The sequence below is a fragment of the Elaeis guineensis genome, chromosome 13 (assembly GCF_000442705.2).
Source record: "Elaeis guineensis isolate ETL-2024a chromosome 13, EG11, whole genome shotgun sequence".
Lineage (NCBI taxonomy): Eukaryota > Viridiplantae > Streptophyta > Magnoliopsida > Arecales > Arecaceae > Elaeis > Elaeis guineensis.
The window spans coordinates 73,386,897-73,404,029 of NC_026005.2; the positions used below are offsets into that span (position 1 = coordinate 73,386,897).

The 17,133-nt window shown below is 45.9% G+C and overlaps 2 protein-coding genes across 2 annotated transcripts in view; both read right to left on the reverse strand.

Annotated features, from left to right (window-relative positions):
- Positions 1–3,177: 3,177 nt before the first annotated feature.
- LOC105056056 (nuclear transcription factor Y subunit B-3) lies at positions 3,178–4,792 on the reverse strand. The gene has a single exon (XM_029267849.2). The coding sequence runs from the start codon at positions 4,070–4,072 to the stop codon at positions 3,452–3,454; it is 621 nt and encodes a 206-aa protein (XP_029123682.1). The 5' UTR covers positions 4,073–4,792; the 3' UTR covers positions 3,178–3,451.
- Positions 4,793–7,748: 2,956 nt separating this feature from the next.
- Positions 7,749–17,133, reverse strand: part of LOC140853180 (nuclear transcription factor Y subunit B-3-like) — a 10,701-nt gene continuing 1,316 nt past the window's right edge. Inside the window, exon 3 of the mRNA XM_073247262.1 lies at positions 7,749–7,847. Coding sequence (XP_073103363.1) covers positions 7,749–7,847 — 99 coding nt within the window. The remainder of the gene's footprint in view (positions 7,848–17,133) is intronic.

Genomic DNA, 17,133 nt, shown 5'->3' on the forward strand with positions numbered 1-17,133 from the left:
CCCATGGCTATTATAACCTCCAAAATTAGTTCCATTGTCAGCATACATGTTTGGTTGAAATTTTGATTCAAGTGAGCTGCTATTTTATGCAAACGAAGCACATAGAGGTTACCTCTGTTATTATGTGGTGTTTGGTTGCGGAATTAGTAGCAATATATCTCTCAAAGTAGGAGGATATCTCCCAAATTCCTGCCGAGCATCAAAGAGTTGGGGCTTATATGGTATGGATTTATTCAACCAAAATGGTGGAATAGACTTATACCTCGGAGTGGTCCTATCTTTATTCCCTTCGATTACCATTTTGGCCTTGGAATAGTCCTATTTCTATACCCTTTAATTACCATTTGTCCTTATCCATTCTGTAAAGGCTTGTAAAAGTACACGAGTAATTTGATCTTTTTGATATAATGCAAATTATCATAAAGTTCAATGTATATCAAATGCGGCTTATTCCCTTCACCCACTCCCTGTACTTATTCCTCCACCAAACACTAAAATAAGTGGAAGGGGCCGATTCCTTCAATAATGCATGGGATATCCTTACCCCCACTTATTCAGCAACCAAAAGCCACCTAAGATTTGATAATTCCCGGTACAAATTTCTTTCTTCATGTCATAATTAACAGCATAAATCTTAAAGCATGCCCATCCCACTTAGTCCTATATCAGAAACAAAGCTACAACATTCTCTGCTTGTTTCTCATAAGTTCCATCCATGTAGAAAGACCATCCCTAATGCAGCTCACATATTTCTCAGCGCTTGACAAGCTTTCATCCAAAGAATCCATGGGAAACTGTTACATTAGCTTGAATATTTTCCTCTTGAATTTTTTTTCCCCAAGAACTATGGCCGGAGGAAGTCCAGCCAAGATCAGGATGAAAGTGGGATCTCAAATCACTCGCTTCCGTTACCAGCCTAACCACTTGGGATCATCTTCTCTTAAAATTTTCGAGTCAAATGATTTCTGATGTAGACAATTTAGTCTACAATTTTTTTTTTTTTGGTAAGATGGTTCATTCATATTATTGTAGTACGAATATAACCAAAAAAAAAAAAAATGAGAAACAAAATATCTCAAAATGGCTCGAGGACTGCTCCCATCCAAAGGATATCATTCGTATATTCGGCAACATAGACCGCCATCCAATCAGTTGCAATATTCTAATTACCAACACATTACATCCCACTAACAAAATCAAAACATTATGTAATAAAGGATGAGCGGCACCTCCCCGTATGTTGCTCTATAACCGGGACACCACCATAATCGAGTCGCCCTCAATGACTATGTGGTCGAGTTGAGAGTGAGGCTCTTCTTTTGGAAGGTTCAATAGATAATCTTTATCTCCAAAGTATCAATAGATTTCAACCACGGAGAGATGAGATATCACAAACTAATCATCTTTGCCTATCAGTATGTGGCAGCATCACAACCAGAACACAAGCACCAGAGACTACACCACTCGTAGGAGTGGCTTTTAGAATCCCTTTCCTCCCATTACTATTCCCAGATTATTCCACTTCCCCCACATTCTTCTCTCTATATGCCATTGGCTCTTTATTCGGGTGCTGCTTCAATGTAAACAGCCTCCCCACCTGACAGCATTGGGAAGGAAGGCTTCTTTTGGTGCTTAATTTCTCAAACTTTCTTTTGCAACTGCAGCCCTTGCAAACCAAACATTAATTTGTAGCTTCAAATCCGGTAACATTTACGCTTGTGTTAGCCGAATTATAGATAAATAGAAGTTGTGGATATTCGAGCAGCACCTAATTTAGTGGACTAATAAATCTAAAACTTGGCCTAAACCGCACCCATGTTGTGTCAGATTGAGATGAGGCAAACTAACACCGACCTAACCTGCACCCTGCAGGGCTGACAAAAATTTTACCCATGTTGAATTTTGTGCATGTTTCTTCCTTCTCCCAGCTTGACCCGTGACAGATTTCAAAGTTCAAAACTACTTTTTTTTTTTTTTTTTTTCTTTCTTTGAGGGAAAGCATTCAAAGTTTGGTTAATTGTGGGGGACCTGTGGAACATGTAGCTAAATAACAACAGGAATGTAGAACCATCAACCAACCCCCTACTTCTCCGACATCCCTCGTGCAGCAAGAGGAAAAGATTTGGCCCCTAGCCGTTATTCTTGAACTACAAACTACGAAGGCCTTGTTTCATGTGCTTCTCCAGGTACAGCCTCTTAATGAATGAAAACTTGCCCTGGCCAATGAGAGCCCCTCCTACCTTCCCCACTTTTCTTGATGTTTTGGAAGTACCCCCCCGTGATACCTCGAGGGTGAGCTTTTAGCTATCCATCCTAATCCATGTCATCTTTTTTTTCCTTGGCTTTCCAATGATTTGCCTCTCACGAGGACCAAGCCAACCACCTGAACCGCTTTCTTCGGATAAACAAACTTGTGTAGGAGATTCAGGAAAAGTAACAGAGAGAGTACCGAACTCCGCAAACATTTGAGGCGTGTCCCAAGTATGATGGACATAAAAACAACACAAAGTGACTATGATTCCACAGGATCCCAGTAAATTTCACAATCCACCCTACCGCTCAAAATAAATGTATACGTTTCATTCCTCCTCCAAATTGCTTGTTTAGAACTAAAATATGATAGAAGCGAAATGATGGTCTAATTACTTGTACCATCGACCAAAGTACACCCCAATGGTCCCTGTCTTTGTCACTAAACTTCCTAAGCAAGCAAAGAGCTCTCATAGGTGAGGGGGCTGGCCATCTTCTGCAGTCACTGACATCTCTCACCAATGTTGGAAGAGTAAAAGCTGCACAACAGGGTGATAAGACAGGTACGGTTTACCATGAGGTCTGAATTCTGCCTGCAATTGCTGACCTTTCTTGAGAAAATGTCATTTGTGACTCCTCAAGTATGTCTCACATTACCTTTACACTAGATTATACCTGAGATAAGTTCAGCATTCTAATTTTTCCAACCTTTGAGCCGCCGAGGAACTCAAATGTAAAATATGTATCTAGAAACTGAGATGGGGAAGGCACTGTTACTAAACGACAAGCTCCTAGAGACAGTTGCCATGCATTATTACATCACAAAAATCCATGCAAAAGGACTCTATTGTTCTTTCCTCACTTGCAAACATTATCCGATGTATCCATAACCGACTAAATCAACAAAAAAAAAAAAAAAAAAGCTCATTTGGCAACAGAAGTAAGTTCCATTCATCATCATAAATTCGCAGTATTATACAATATATCCCCTTTCACTCCCCATTCAGAGAATTCAGAGATCAGACCAACCCCATCATCCAAAGGACTACACTATGTTACACATCTCATTCCAATGTTTCTGTGAGAAAATCACCTAAGTGTAACTCTGACTTAGAGAACCCAAACTGTGACAAGTAACAAAAATCCAAGCAATACTAAGACAACAAAAGCACTAACATGAACTATACCAGCACAGTGGACATCATACCCTGCCGTGCCTTCCAAGCCCAGCTGAAGAAGAGGTAGAACTCCCACCACCACCACTCCCCATACTGCCTTTCCCACCCAATGGCATCTGATGGTGATACGACGGCGGCGAGCCATACATCTGCTGCCCCATCATCATCATCCCTCCACCACCACCACCACCATACATTCCGACACCGCCGCCGCCGCTGTTACCGATAGCGCCGCCGCTACCTCCTTCCTTGTGCTGGGATTGGGACGACGAGGTGCTGCCCTTCTCGCCTTCCATCTCCCGGAACTTGTGGAGGTAGACCTTGAGGGGTTCGACGTACTCCTCGAAGCCGAGGGTGGTCATGGCCCAGAGGAGGTCGTCGCCGTTGATGGTCTTGCGCTTCTCCCGCTGGCACTTGTCGGAGGCCTCGCCGGTGATGAAGCTGATGAACTCGGAGACGCACTCCTGGACCGTCTCCTTGGCGTCCTTGGAGATCTTGGCGTTCGCCGGGAGGGCCTTCTTCATGATCCGGCTCACGTTCGCGATCGGCAGGAAGCGATCCTGCTCCCTGGGCGACGAGAACTCGCTGTTCCCCGCCGCATTGCTGTTGTTCTGCCCTCCCGACTCGTTGTCCGAATCCGCCATCGATCAAGATCCAAACTTTATGCTAAATTCGAATCTATTTATCAATCCCCTGATCAAAGTCTAGGGTTTCCGAGCCTGTCTCGAGAGAAAACGAATGAAGGCTTGATCGAATTCTGGTCCTCAGAGTATAATTCTATACGCGAATAGGAGCTGAGAAGATTATCATATGGTTTAATTTAGACTGGAATCAGGTATATATATATATAAAAGAAAAAAGCGAGCTTTTGAGGTTTATGGATGGAAATTCTTGGATTCCAAGTCGAAGAATAACACCTCAAGTATAACGGAGAAACAGTAGAAGGAGGTGGAAACCGGGATAGTTTCCAGCTGAAATCCAGGCGATTAGGGTTATAGAGGATCCGATCCAGAAACAAAGAAAGTTGGGATTCTTTCTCATCGAAGATTCAAGGAACTAGGGTTTCGGTTCTTCCACTGGAACTGAGAGGACGGCGACGACAAAAAAGCTGAGATTTTTCGTAACTAGGGAGAGAGGGAGGGAGGGAGAGAGAGAGAGAGAGAGAGAGAGAGAGAGAAAGAGAGACCTAAGGTGAGTTGGTGGAAACCCTAGACCTCCATCGATTAGGGTTAGGGGTTGGCCTCGCCGTATAAGGTGGGTCGGGCGGCGACCTGGCGGTCGGAGATCCGGTTGGGGCGAAGGAGGAGGAGGAGGAGGAGGGGCAAGAGAGATAGAGAGAGAGAGAGAGAAGGAGGGGCTTCGGGGTGGGAAGGTCCGTTGGATCTTGGTCCTAATATCGCATCGATAACGACACGTGGAACTGCGGCGGCCTCTTGTTTACCGATAAGTATGGGCCAAGTGGCCTCCAATCGGCCATCGATGCGCCGACCGTGCCGCTGATCTCGGTCGTCCGTGGGAGGTGGGCCCCACTTTAAAAGTCTTGACGCGGAGTGAGCCTTGCACAAAGTTTAAAGGAAGCATGCCTTTCAGCTGCATGTAACACTACAAATCTACGATCTCATCTGATTGATAAAATATTCTATTTTTATTTACTTTACGTTTCTTATTTCTCATCAAACAAGATGTGAGTGTAGGGGTGTTAAAAAAAATCGGCCCGAGCGCGAACCCATTGTGAACCGGTCTTTCCAGCTTGGTTTATATTGATTTTTTTTTTTTTAAATTCAGTTTGGCTTCGGTTTGAGAAGATTTAACACCATAATAATTTGGTTCTGTTTCAATTTAAGCTTTAAAAATTTATTTTAAATCGATTTGATTTGATTCGATCCAACTTAAATCATGTATGTATGTGCACGCGCGTGTATATATATATATATATATTCAAACCGATCCAGTCTAACTCAATATATATATATCTCTACATATATTTTTTAATTTTTTAACTATTTATATATATATATATATATATATAACATCAATTTGATAAGCCAAACCAAACTGAAGGTTTTTATCGATGGCCAGTTCAGTTCAATTTCGATTCTAGAAAATTAGTTGAAATTGGTTCAGTTTCGAATTTACCTCCAAACTGACTTGATCCAACTAGTGCATGCCCCTGGAAGCAAAAAAATAAAATTTCATTCAAGTTGAGCAGTTTTTATTATTCAAAATGATGTTACGGTAGTTGTGGACAACATGGGTTGGAAACTAGATAATATTGTATGAACATTACGAGCTTCATATATTTTTCAAGAGGCCAATTTTATGATAGTTATTACATAGTTTCCGAATTCGTTTACCAATAAGTTTCATCCTCTTTTATAGAATTGTTGGAGATTATTGTGATCACTATTATTTTAAGACCTCGCATACTTATCCCCGATTGATCTTCCTATTCAATTTTATCATATTTTATTTTTTGATTTCTATAGATACATCTTTTCTTGAGTGATTTAGATCATCCAAGTTACCTAAAAATATCAATTGTTCATAAAAACAATTCGGATCTTCTATCGTATTAGGCCATTAGATGATAAATGAATGCCCATGATTACATACACCCCCGATCATGGAGCAATGTGTGACATGGATACATGTGATACACGTATCTGTATATGGATGGTACAGATCGGTAAAGATGGACCTGGGTACCATAAGATGAAGAGATGGATAATTCTACGTTGAGTTTTCTTCAACTTGAAACCTTTGTTTACGATAATTCTGTTTCAAATTTTAAGCATTCAATTATTTCTTGACTAACGAGGAGGCAAATTATCACAAAAATGAGTGGTAACAAGTCTTCAATGGCATTTTAAGATGCACTAGATTTCAAGTATCAGCTGTCCCGAAGACCAGTGAAATCTAGGTGACCCCATGTCCATGGACATCAAGAAATTCTCAAGTTGGAGCAATGGATTTTAAATGCAAAGTTACATGGAAAGGTATAGCAAATTAAAGTTTATATTGGTTGTTTGATAGCAAATAAAATCTTCTAATTCCTATATTTATGTTAAACAGAAATGCCTATAGATTTCTTGTTAGATAGTTCCTAACGAAATATACAAGAACCTTTCCGACACAAATAATAAACATAAAGGTGGAAACACACCAACTACTAAAGAATCTTGTCATTTGTCTCATGTTGCTGTGACTTGTATGGCATTGTCCATCACATATTGTGAAGTTTAAGAATCCTGCCTACATTGTTTAATAATTACAAACTTGCTCAATGGGAAGGTTGCAACTTAGATAAGAAAATTAAAGCACAAGGGGCCCCCAAGAGTGCTGCATTAAGCACCAACAACACACAGCTTGATGCCATTAGAGACCGAGACAGTACCAAGCTAATTTTGTATAAGAAGTTTTCTTTCAATCAGAATTTATGACACCTACTTCGGATATACAATTTTGCACCCATCATGGCACGACTCCACCGTAGATGGTCCCTACATGTTGTTAGTTGAGAAAGCACGAGATTATGGGGTGTCAAAAAGTGGGTGCATGGATTACTTTTCCTACCTATGTTTGTGGTTGGTGGTATGGGACTAAATTATAGAACCCATAAGTATAAAAGATTGGGACCATTCCTTTTTGTCCTTGTAGAAGTGCGACTTGATTCATTAAAGTATCTTTTTAAATCTTAATGCCCAAGACTTCCAATCTAAACAAATGTTAATGATTCAAATAATTGATCATATTATATTGATCAATTAAGAAGCAAAGGTCGAAGTGGCGTGGGTTGGGGACCATATGGTTCTGGAAGAGTAGCAAGATGCTATATGGAGAAAAAATATTTATTGCAATGATGATACTATGTCAAATTTGTAACAAATCAATAAAATTTTTTATATTTTATCGATTGTCGTATATTGCATTGATTCTCGTGGATAATATCCCACACTACTCTATGTATTTCATCCATTCCTAATTTTTTATTGGTTTGTTACAACGGTGACATGGTATCACTGTTGCAACGAATATTTTTTCCTATACGGGGGACAGTTCAATATAAACATTTTCAATGATCAAACTGTGATGGCAGCGGTCTCTACTCTTGCACCTCTTGCCAAGAAGCATACATCACCATTAAGTTGGGGCTGGGGAAAATGGGAATTTCAATGTTTCATTTAAGCAAGTTTGCCGTCATACCGTTTTAATTCTGGAAATCATTAATCCACAACAAGAAAATACTATGAAAGACAAGACTTTATATCCCGAAAAAAAAAAAAAAAAGGGACAAGACTTTGCTACTAATCTTTGTTCATCTCAAGCAACCCCCGTGGCAACACGAAGTGGCAAGTTTATGTGCACATTGGTGACCCCAAATATACCCCTTAGGCTGAGCTCGTTCAAGAAGGCAGCAACCTAAACAATAGCTGGTGTTCATAAATGATATTAAGATCATGATACAGAGCAAAGAGGGCTACACCGTGGCAAAGAGAAATATTAAAATTATTGGCTTGCTTCAGGCTTGAATCGATGTAGAGCACATAGCTGGTAACTATGCATACCATGAAACCATGCTACTGTGTGATCACGGTTGCATGTAATTAAGAACGCAAGACAAATGTACACCTGATTGATAGACATGGATCTTTGAGAGATGGATGAGATTGATAATCCTTCAGATGATAATAGCCAACTCTAAGCTTGGTACCATATTTTGTCCTTGACCTTCAAATTCAATATTAAGCCGGGTCCAGTTCTTATCAAAGCCTTCTTCAGATTTGTGTGAGCTATCATGGAAGACTTGATCAATGATCATGGTTGTAGAAAAAGTTTTTCACCAACATTCAAATCTCTCCATACTTGTGCTAAAGTTCAATGCTTCCCCACATAATTTTCTATAGAATGAAGACAAGCAGTACTTACGATTCGTTTGGTTGCAGAAAAAAAAAAAAATTTAAATATTATTTTAAAAATATGATATTTAAAAAAATAATTTTGATATATTTGATTAACTATAAGAAAGTGGCTTATATCAGAATGGTTTATATCTGATTGACCATCTACTTTTTTAGAAAAATTATGTAAAATACCTACTATACTCTTAATAAAAAAAAAATCTAATCTTATTTTATACATTGTCATTGTTTGTAAATAAAAAATTATGATAATTAAAAATATCTTTAGATGTGGATCGTGGTGGAGGGTTTGAGGTGCTGTAATGACAAAATATTCATTACAGCCACATATAAGACCCAACCTCTTTGTCCCAATAATCAAAGATGAACCAAAGATTTGATAATGGGCTCACGGGCCCATGAAGTAGCACAAATATTTGTAGGACCAAAAAAAAATGAAACCTCACGTGACTAGCATGTGAGGCAGGAAGGTGGACTCGTGATGGAATCCGATTCCTTCTCCAAATTCTATTGGAAGAAGGACTTCTAGGGCTCATCAGATTTCAACAAAAGCTTTAGGATTCGGCCTATAAAAAGCCCTCAACTCTTCCTTTAGGTATTGGCCTTCATCCCTGTTCTTTCATCAGCAAAATGCTCTAGATTTTCTTGATATTTTATTGAGTGGGCTCTGAGAAACATCATTGAGCCACCATTGATTCTCCACCAGAATCGACATAAGAGGGGCCTGACTTCATCACCACCTTCTCCTAGTTCCTTAGCCATCTTCGATTATCGGACGGTCATCGGCAAGTCATCAGATTTGGTTGAGACAGGATGCTCTATTTTGTGTCTTCCTATTTTGGTTCTCCTCCACTTGATTCTTTGAGATTTGGGTTGAGGTTTTCGATCGGAGGGCTTATATGAGTGCTCTGCCATCATAGTGAAGCCTCGACCATCAGTCGATGAGCTAGAATACCTCAACTTTCCTCTATTTCTGGCTATTACCGTCCGTCGTTGCTATTGTCATCAGGATATTCACTGGAGGATATGCCTAGACAGATGTCTGCCACCGCTGTTGGCCACCCCCACAAGTCATTAGCCCGACCTCACTACTGCTGAGTTGGGGAAGAAGAGGGGGAGAGTTTCCTTCATTCAAAAAAAGAGACGAGAGCTCTCTCTCTTCTTTCTCTCTTTCTCTTTGTTGCTCTCTCTCTCCTTTCTTTCTCTCTCTTCTTTCTTTCTTTCTCTACTCTCTCTATGCGGTTCATTGGACCCAATCTAGCATTTGAGATTCTTAATTAGTAGACCCCAGATTGGACCCTAATGTGGGGTCTTGGATTGATACTGCAGACAACTGTCTATCTTGTTGTTCTTTATCCGAAATTTTATTGGCTATTCTCGGACTCACCATTAATAATACCTAACTTGTTATCCTAGTCTTGATTGGACATCTATTTATTGGTCTAAAGAATTTGGTTATATTATTCTGATTAATTAGGGTGGCTAGATGTCGCTATCCAATTAGCCTCATCTTTCATGTGCTAATCTTGTTTTACGATCAACACTGATTTGTATAGAGGCACTATTGATTGGACAAGAAGTTTCAAGCGAAGATTTTACACTCTTCATTGAAGATAGAATCATAATTTTTCATTTATTATTTTGTCTTGAATTCAATAGGATAGCAAAGTTAGATTTAAGAGTAATTCAAATATTAGAGTTTCAAAATTAAGAAACTAGCAATAATGTTTTTAGTTCTTATGTTGATGGTTAGCAATGATGGATTGAGTTTATATGGATGGATATGCTAAGCATGGACTAGTAGACACTGCATTTAGATTTGACCGGCAATAAAGATAAAAACTACTGGACATTGATAATCTATTTACATAAAATTATTTTATGCATCGATAATTTTGCTCTATATGGTTTTTGATAGTTGCATACTATATACTTATTATTAAGAATATATATGACTCTACATAAAGTTATGTATCTTATATCACTGATCCTTACATAAAGTTGGGTATAAAATACCCGCAGCCGAAATCCTCAGCAGAACGGCTCCGCCCGGACTCCTACGGGAGCCGGGCTCCACCCTCGACAGCAGAACGGCCCCGCCCGGACTCCTACGGGAGCCGGGCTCCGCCCTCGACAGCAGAACGGCTCCGCCCGGACTCCTACGGGAGCCGGGCTCCGCCCTCGACAGCAGAACGGCCCCGCCCGGACTCCTACGGGAGCCGGGCTCCGCCCTCGACAGCAGAACGGCTCCGCCCGGACTCCTACGGGAGCCGGGCTCCGCCCTCGACAGTAGAACGGCTCCGCCCGGACTCCTACGGGAGCCGGGCTCCTCCCTCGACAGCAGAACGGCCCCGCCCGGACTCCTACGGGAGCCGGGCTCCGCCCTCAACAGCAGAACGGCTCCGCCCGGACTCCTACGGGAGCCGGGCTCCACCCTCGACAGCAGAACGGCTTCGCCCGGACTCCTACGGGAGCCGGGCTCCACCCTCGACAGCAGAACGGCTCCGCTCGGACTCCTACGGGAGCCGGACTCCTCCCTCGACAGCAGAACGGCTCCACCCAGACTCCTACGGGAGCCAGGCTCCGCCCTCGACAGCAGAACGGCCCTGCCCGGACTCCTACGGGAGCCGGGCTCCGCCCTCGACAGCAGAATGGCTCCGCCCGGACTCCTACGGGAGCCGGGCCCCACCCTCGACAGCAGAATGGCTCCGCCCGGACTCCTACGGGAGTCGGGCTCCTCCATCAACAGCGGAACGGCTCCGCCCGGACTCCTACGAGAGCCGAGCTCCGCCCTCAATCTCCGACCTCAGTATCAGCTACCAGAGCCGGACTCCACCCACGACCTCAACCGAAAGGAGAACTCCTCTCGGACTCCTACAAAGGCCAATCTCCGATCACTGCCGAGCCTCAATCAACAGATCCGCGTCCCTTGGCAAATCACAATAACAACTATGATCCTGTTCCACTTTCTGTAGCGGATTCCGCGCGGTACCATCATTCCCTGACAGGCCGCAGTAACCATAGCCACCCTGCTCCACCTCCTGTGGCGGACTCCGCACAGCTCCACTATCCCCTAGCAAGCCACAGTAACGGCCACGAACCTGCTCCACCTCCTGCGACGGATACCATGCGATTCTCCTATCCACTGACAACGGACGCTGCTCCACCCCTCATAACAGATTCCACATGGCAGGTCAAGGTGACGGCCACGTGTCTGCTCCATTATCTTTCGCAATCAATTTCCCTGACCATGGGCGGCGCACTACCAGGCGGTTACAAACGTCGCCATCAACCCGTTGCCTCCTCCCGTTGCCTCCTCCGTCTATAAAAGGGGGATCCAGATACGTTATTCTTTAAGCTCATTCTTCCTTATCTCAAAACTCTGCTAAATTCTCTGTTCGAGCACTCCATGCTTGTTGAGGCAGAGAACTGACTTGAGCGTCGGAGGGTCTTGCCGGAGCAACCCCACCTCCGGTTTAGACTTTCCTTGCAGGTCCCGACGGCGACCGCGGCTTCCCCGACTCCAGCTTCTCCGGCGCAAGCGGATTTTTGCACCAACAGGATTGACGCTAGAGGAAGGGTCTGTGCCTTCGCAGCACCCTTGTTCTTGAAGGAGCGCTCAACGGACCCGCTTCCGGCCATCTTTTCCGGCATCCAATCCTCTTTTCCCCATCCGATGCCCTCTCGTGAGGTTTCTGCACAACTATCTCCGGCTATGGTTGCCGATAAAGGGTGGCCGGATGACCAGTCTCCATCGGATTCCGTCAACGTCATCTCGGGGGAATCCCGGCAGGAGGCAATCAGCACATCAGCTGCACCCCTCAAGCGGTAAAAAGTTGAAGAACCCATAGCCTTCACTGAAGAAGACGCCCAGGGAGTCCAATTCCCTCATAACGACGCGGTCGTAGTTTCCTTGAACATAGCAAATTATGACGTCCGTCGCATTCTCGTCGACAATGAAAGTTCGATCGACATCTTATTCTACAGTGCCTTTTCGAGAATGGCCATTCTTGGCGGTCATCTAAGGCCGATTTACTCCCCCTTGATAGGGTTTACTGGTGATGCCGTTCCGACGGAAGGAATGATAACTCTAACTGTGACCGCGGGCCAACATCCAAAGCAGTCCCGAGCCCTGGTGAATTTCCTGGTGGTAAAAGCGCCATCTGCCTACAATGCAATTCTTGGCCGACCCGGCCTCAATGCCCTCAGAGCCATTGTTTCAACCTACCATTTGAAATTGAAGTTCCCCACTGGCAAGGGGATTGGAGAAGTTCGGGGAGACCAAGCACTGGCCAGGCACTGCTACAATATTGCCCTGCAAAGAAGCGATCAAGCGGACCTCTGTCCGGTCGACGGGTTGGATGCGCGCGATGACCTCACTGAAGAGAGGGGCGGTCCGATCGAGGACCTAATACCAATTCCTTTGAATGATGGGAATGCGGAGCATGTGGTGTTAATTGGCTCCAATCTGGAGGAGGAGGTGCGGACGCATCTCGTGGATTTCCTCCGAAGGAATGCGGACGTTTTCGCATGGGTCCCGACGGATATGCCGGGGATTGACACAAAAGTCATGGAACATCATCTGGCGGTCGACCCTAAACATCGGCCAACAAAAGAAAAAATCCGGAGTCATGCCCCGGAGAGGCAGAAGGCAATAGCCGAGGAAGTGGATAAACTTCTCAAGGCCGGATTCATCAAGGAGGTCAATTATCCAGAGTGGATCTCCAATGTTGTCTTGGTCAAGAAAGCAAACGGCAAGTGGAGGATGTGTATCGATTTCAAAAAGCTGAATAAGGCTTGCCCAAAGGACAGCTACCCCCTTCCCAGGATCGACCAACTGGTGGACGCTACCTCGGGCCATGAGCTTCTCACTTTTATGGATGCATTCTCCGGCTATAACCAGATTAGAATGGCATCAGAAGATGAAGAGAAGACTGCTTTTATCACTAATCGCGGCCTTTACTGCTACAGGGTTATGCCGTTCGGTCTCAAGAACGCGGGCGCAACTTATCAACGACTGGTGAATAAAATCTTCGAGGAGCAGATCGGCCGAAATATGGAGGTTTATGTGGACGATATGCTCGTGAAAAGCAGGTCTTCCGGAAATCATGTCGCCGACCTCAAGGAAACCTTTGGCGCTCTTCGAAAGTATAGAATGAAGCTGAACCCGACCAAATGCGCCTTTGGGGTAACCTCAGAAAAGTTCCTGGGCTTCATGGTGTCGGGGTGCGGGATCGAGGCCAATCCGGAGAAAATTCGCGCCATCCAAAATATGACTGCCCCAAGGTCGATCAAGGAGGTTCAATGCCTCACAGGAAGAGTCGCGGCTCTTAATCGCTTTGTCGCGAGGTCGGTCGAACGATGTCTGCCCTTCTTTCAAACCCTCAAGCAGCCGAAGAACTTCTGCTGGACCTCTGAATGCCAACAGGCATTCGAAGAATTAAAAAGCTACCTTAGCTCGCCCCCACTGCTGGCGAAGCCCGAGCCCAAGGAGGAATTATTTTTGTACCTGGCAGTCTCTCCCACAGCCCTTGCATCTGTCCTTGTTAAAGAGGAAATGAAAGTCCAGCGATCGGTCTACTACATTAGCCGCGTATTGAGGGACGCCAAGACCAGGTATACTAAATTAGAAAAACTGACCTACGCCTTGTTGATTGCAGCTCGGAGACTCCGGCCTTACTTTCAAGGGCACACGGTGACGTTACTCACCGACCAACCAATCAAGGCGGTTTTGCACCGAGCTGATATCTCCGGGAGAATGGCGAAATGGGCAATCGAGCTCACAGAATTCGACATCAACTACAAACCTAGACCGACAATAAAAGTCCAAGTATTGACGGATTTCATAATAGAATGCACCATCCCCGAGGAGGCCGAACCTGAGCGAAACGAAATTAACGACCTGAGGACTCAACCGAACTCCCCCGACGAAGAAGCCAGTTCCTCCGATAGCTTTTGGACCCTCCATGTGGACGGATCTTCCAACATGGCAGGCGCGGGTGCAGGCCTGATCTTGACCAGCCCAGAGGAGTCGTTGCGGAGTACGCTCTGCATTTCGAATTTTCCGCAACAAACAATGGAGCGGAGTATGAAGCTCTGATCGCAGGATTGAGGATCGCCAGGGAGCTCGGAATAGGTCAACTCCGGGTGCACAGCGATTTCCAACTTGTGGTGGGGCAAGTCAGCGGGAGCTTTGAAGCGCGGGAGGACAGTATGGCCAAATATCTTGAGAAGGTGAAGGAGTTCATCCCTGCCTTTGGCAATTTCGACATCAGGCAAATTCCAAGGTCGGAGAACACCAGAGCCGATCTTCTCTCCAAACTGGCGACATCGGCTCCGGCCGAATTGCCAAAAGGCGTCCTCTTTGAAGTTTTAAAATATTCGAGTACGGAAGAACCGCGACTCGTAATGGGGATCGACCACGAGCCCAGCTGGGTCGACCCGCTAATAACCTATCTTAGAGATGGGATTCTCCCTCAGGACGCGAAAGAAGCCCGAAAACTCCGAAATCAAGCCTCCCGGTACATCCTTTATGAGGGCAAATTGTACAAAAGATCGTACTCCTTGCCTCTCTTGAGATGCCTCCGACCCTCAGAAGCTGACTACGCTTTATGGGAAGTACATGAGGGAGATTGCGGAAGCCACTTGGGTGCCAGGTCTCTATCCCACAAGCTACTCCGCCAAGGGTACTACTGGCCAACAATGTACCATGATTCAATCGAATATGTCAAAAAGTGTGATCGATGCCAGAGATACGCCAACGTCCAGAGACAACCTGCTACCGAGCTTATACCCTTGAGTGCCCCATGGCCTTTTGCGCAGTGGGGGATGGATATTCTTGGCCCCTTTCCCATGGCGTCTGGTCAAAGGAAATTCCTCCTTGTAGCAATCGACTACTTCACCAAATGGGTCGAGGCCGAGCCACTAGCAAAAATCACAGAGGCGAAAGTGCAGGATTTCGTCTGGAAATCAATCGTATGCAGGTTCGGTTTGCCTAGAACCCTAATCACTGATAATGGACGGCAATTCACGGGAGCCAGATTTGCTGAATTCTGTGAAGACCTAAACATCTCCCACAAATTCACATCAGTGGCCCATCCCCAGGGGAACGGCGAAGCCGAGGTAACAAACAGAACCCTTTTGCAGGGGATTAAGACCAGGCTCGAAAAAGCAAAAGGAACTTGGGCGGACGAACTTTATCATGTGCTATGGGCTTATCGGACCACCCAGAGGTTGCCTACAGGAGAGACTCCCTTTGCTTTAGCCTTTGGTACGGAAGCCGTCATCCCGATCGAGCTTAAACTCCCGTCGGCACGAGTCGTGGCATTCGACGAACCCCAAAATGCGCAAAGTCTCAGAGCCAACCTCGACCTACTGGAAGAAAGGCGGGAGATTGCTCAGGTTCGAATGGCAGCCTACAGACAGAAAGTTGCTCGATATTACAACGCCCGAGTCAAGAACAAGTCATTCAAAGCAGGGGATCTAGTGCTCCGGCGAGCTGCTGTCTCACAACCACAGGCCAGGGGAAGCTTGCCCCAAACTGGGAGGGACCTTATGAGGTCAAAGAAGTAGTCCGACTGGAACTTATTATCTTAAGGAACTCGGAGGAGCCGACTCCCGCGACCGTGGAGCTCAGAAAACTTGCGGATGTACTACCAGTGATTTCGTCCTAATCAAAAATGCGTGCCCATTTGTCTTGGGACAATTCAAGCAGATGGTATCAAAAATGAGAGGGCAACCTTATAAAAGTTGAAGGCCCGGTTCTTTTAGACCGGATGGGGGGAGAGGCCTTGCAACGCCCATATGTGCCCCCACAGCCCTGTTAGGGACAAGAGGAGAACCTCGCCCTAACTTGAGCAAAATCGAAGGCCCGGTTCTTTTAGACCGGATGGGGGAGAGGCCTTGCAACGCCCATAGTGCCCCCACAGCCCTGTTAGGACAGGAGGAGAACCTCGCCCTAACTTGAGCAAAGTCGAAGGCCCGGTTCTTTTAGACCGGATGGGGGGAGAGGCCTTGCAACGCCCATATGTGCCCCCACAGCCCTGTTAGGGACAGGAGGAGAACCTCGCCCTAACTTGAGCAAAGTCGAAGGCCCGGTTCTTTTAGACCGGATGGGGGGAGAGGCCTTGCAACGCCCATATGTGCCCCCACAGCCCTGTTAGGGACAGGAGGAGAACCTCGCCCTAACTTGAGCAAAGTCGAAGGCCCGGTTCTTTTAGACCGGATGGGGGGAGAGGCCTCGCAACGCCCTAATGTGCCCCCGCAGCCCTGTCAGGAACAGGAGGAGAACCTCGTCCTGACATGAGCAAAGTGGAAGGCCCGGACTCCTACGGGAGCCGGGTTCGCCAAAAAGACTTCGCCCGGACTCCTACGGGAGCCGGGTTCCGCCGCAAAGAAATTCGCCCGGACTCCTACGGGAGCCGGGTTCCGCCGCCAAGAAACTTCCCGGACTCCTACGGGAGCCGGGTTCCCGCCAAGAAGACTTCCCGGACTCCTACGGGAGCCGGGTTCCGCCGCAAAAAGACTTCGCCCGGACTCCTACGGGAGCCGGGTTCCCCGCCAAGAAGACTTCCCCGGACTCCTACGGGAGCCGGGTTCCGCCGCAAAAGACTTCGCCCGGACTCCTACGGGAGCCGGGTTCCGCCGCAAAAAGACTTCGCCCGGACTCCTACGGGAGCCGGGTTCCGCCGCCAAGAAACTTGCCCGGACTCCTACGGGAGCCGGGTTCCGCAAAAAAACTTGCCCGGACTCCTACGGGAGCCGGGTTCCGCCGCAAGAAACTCTCC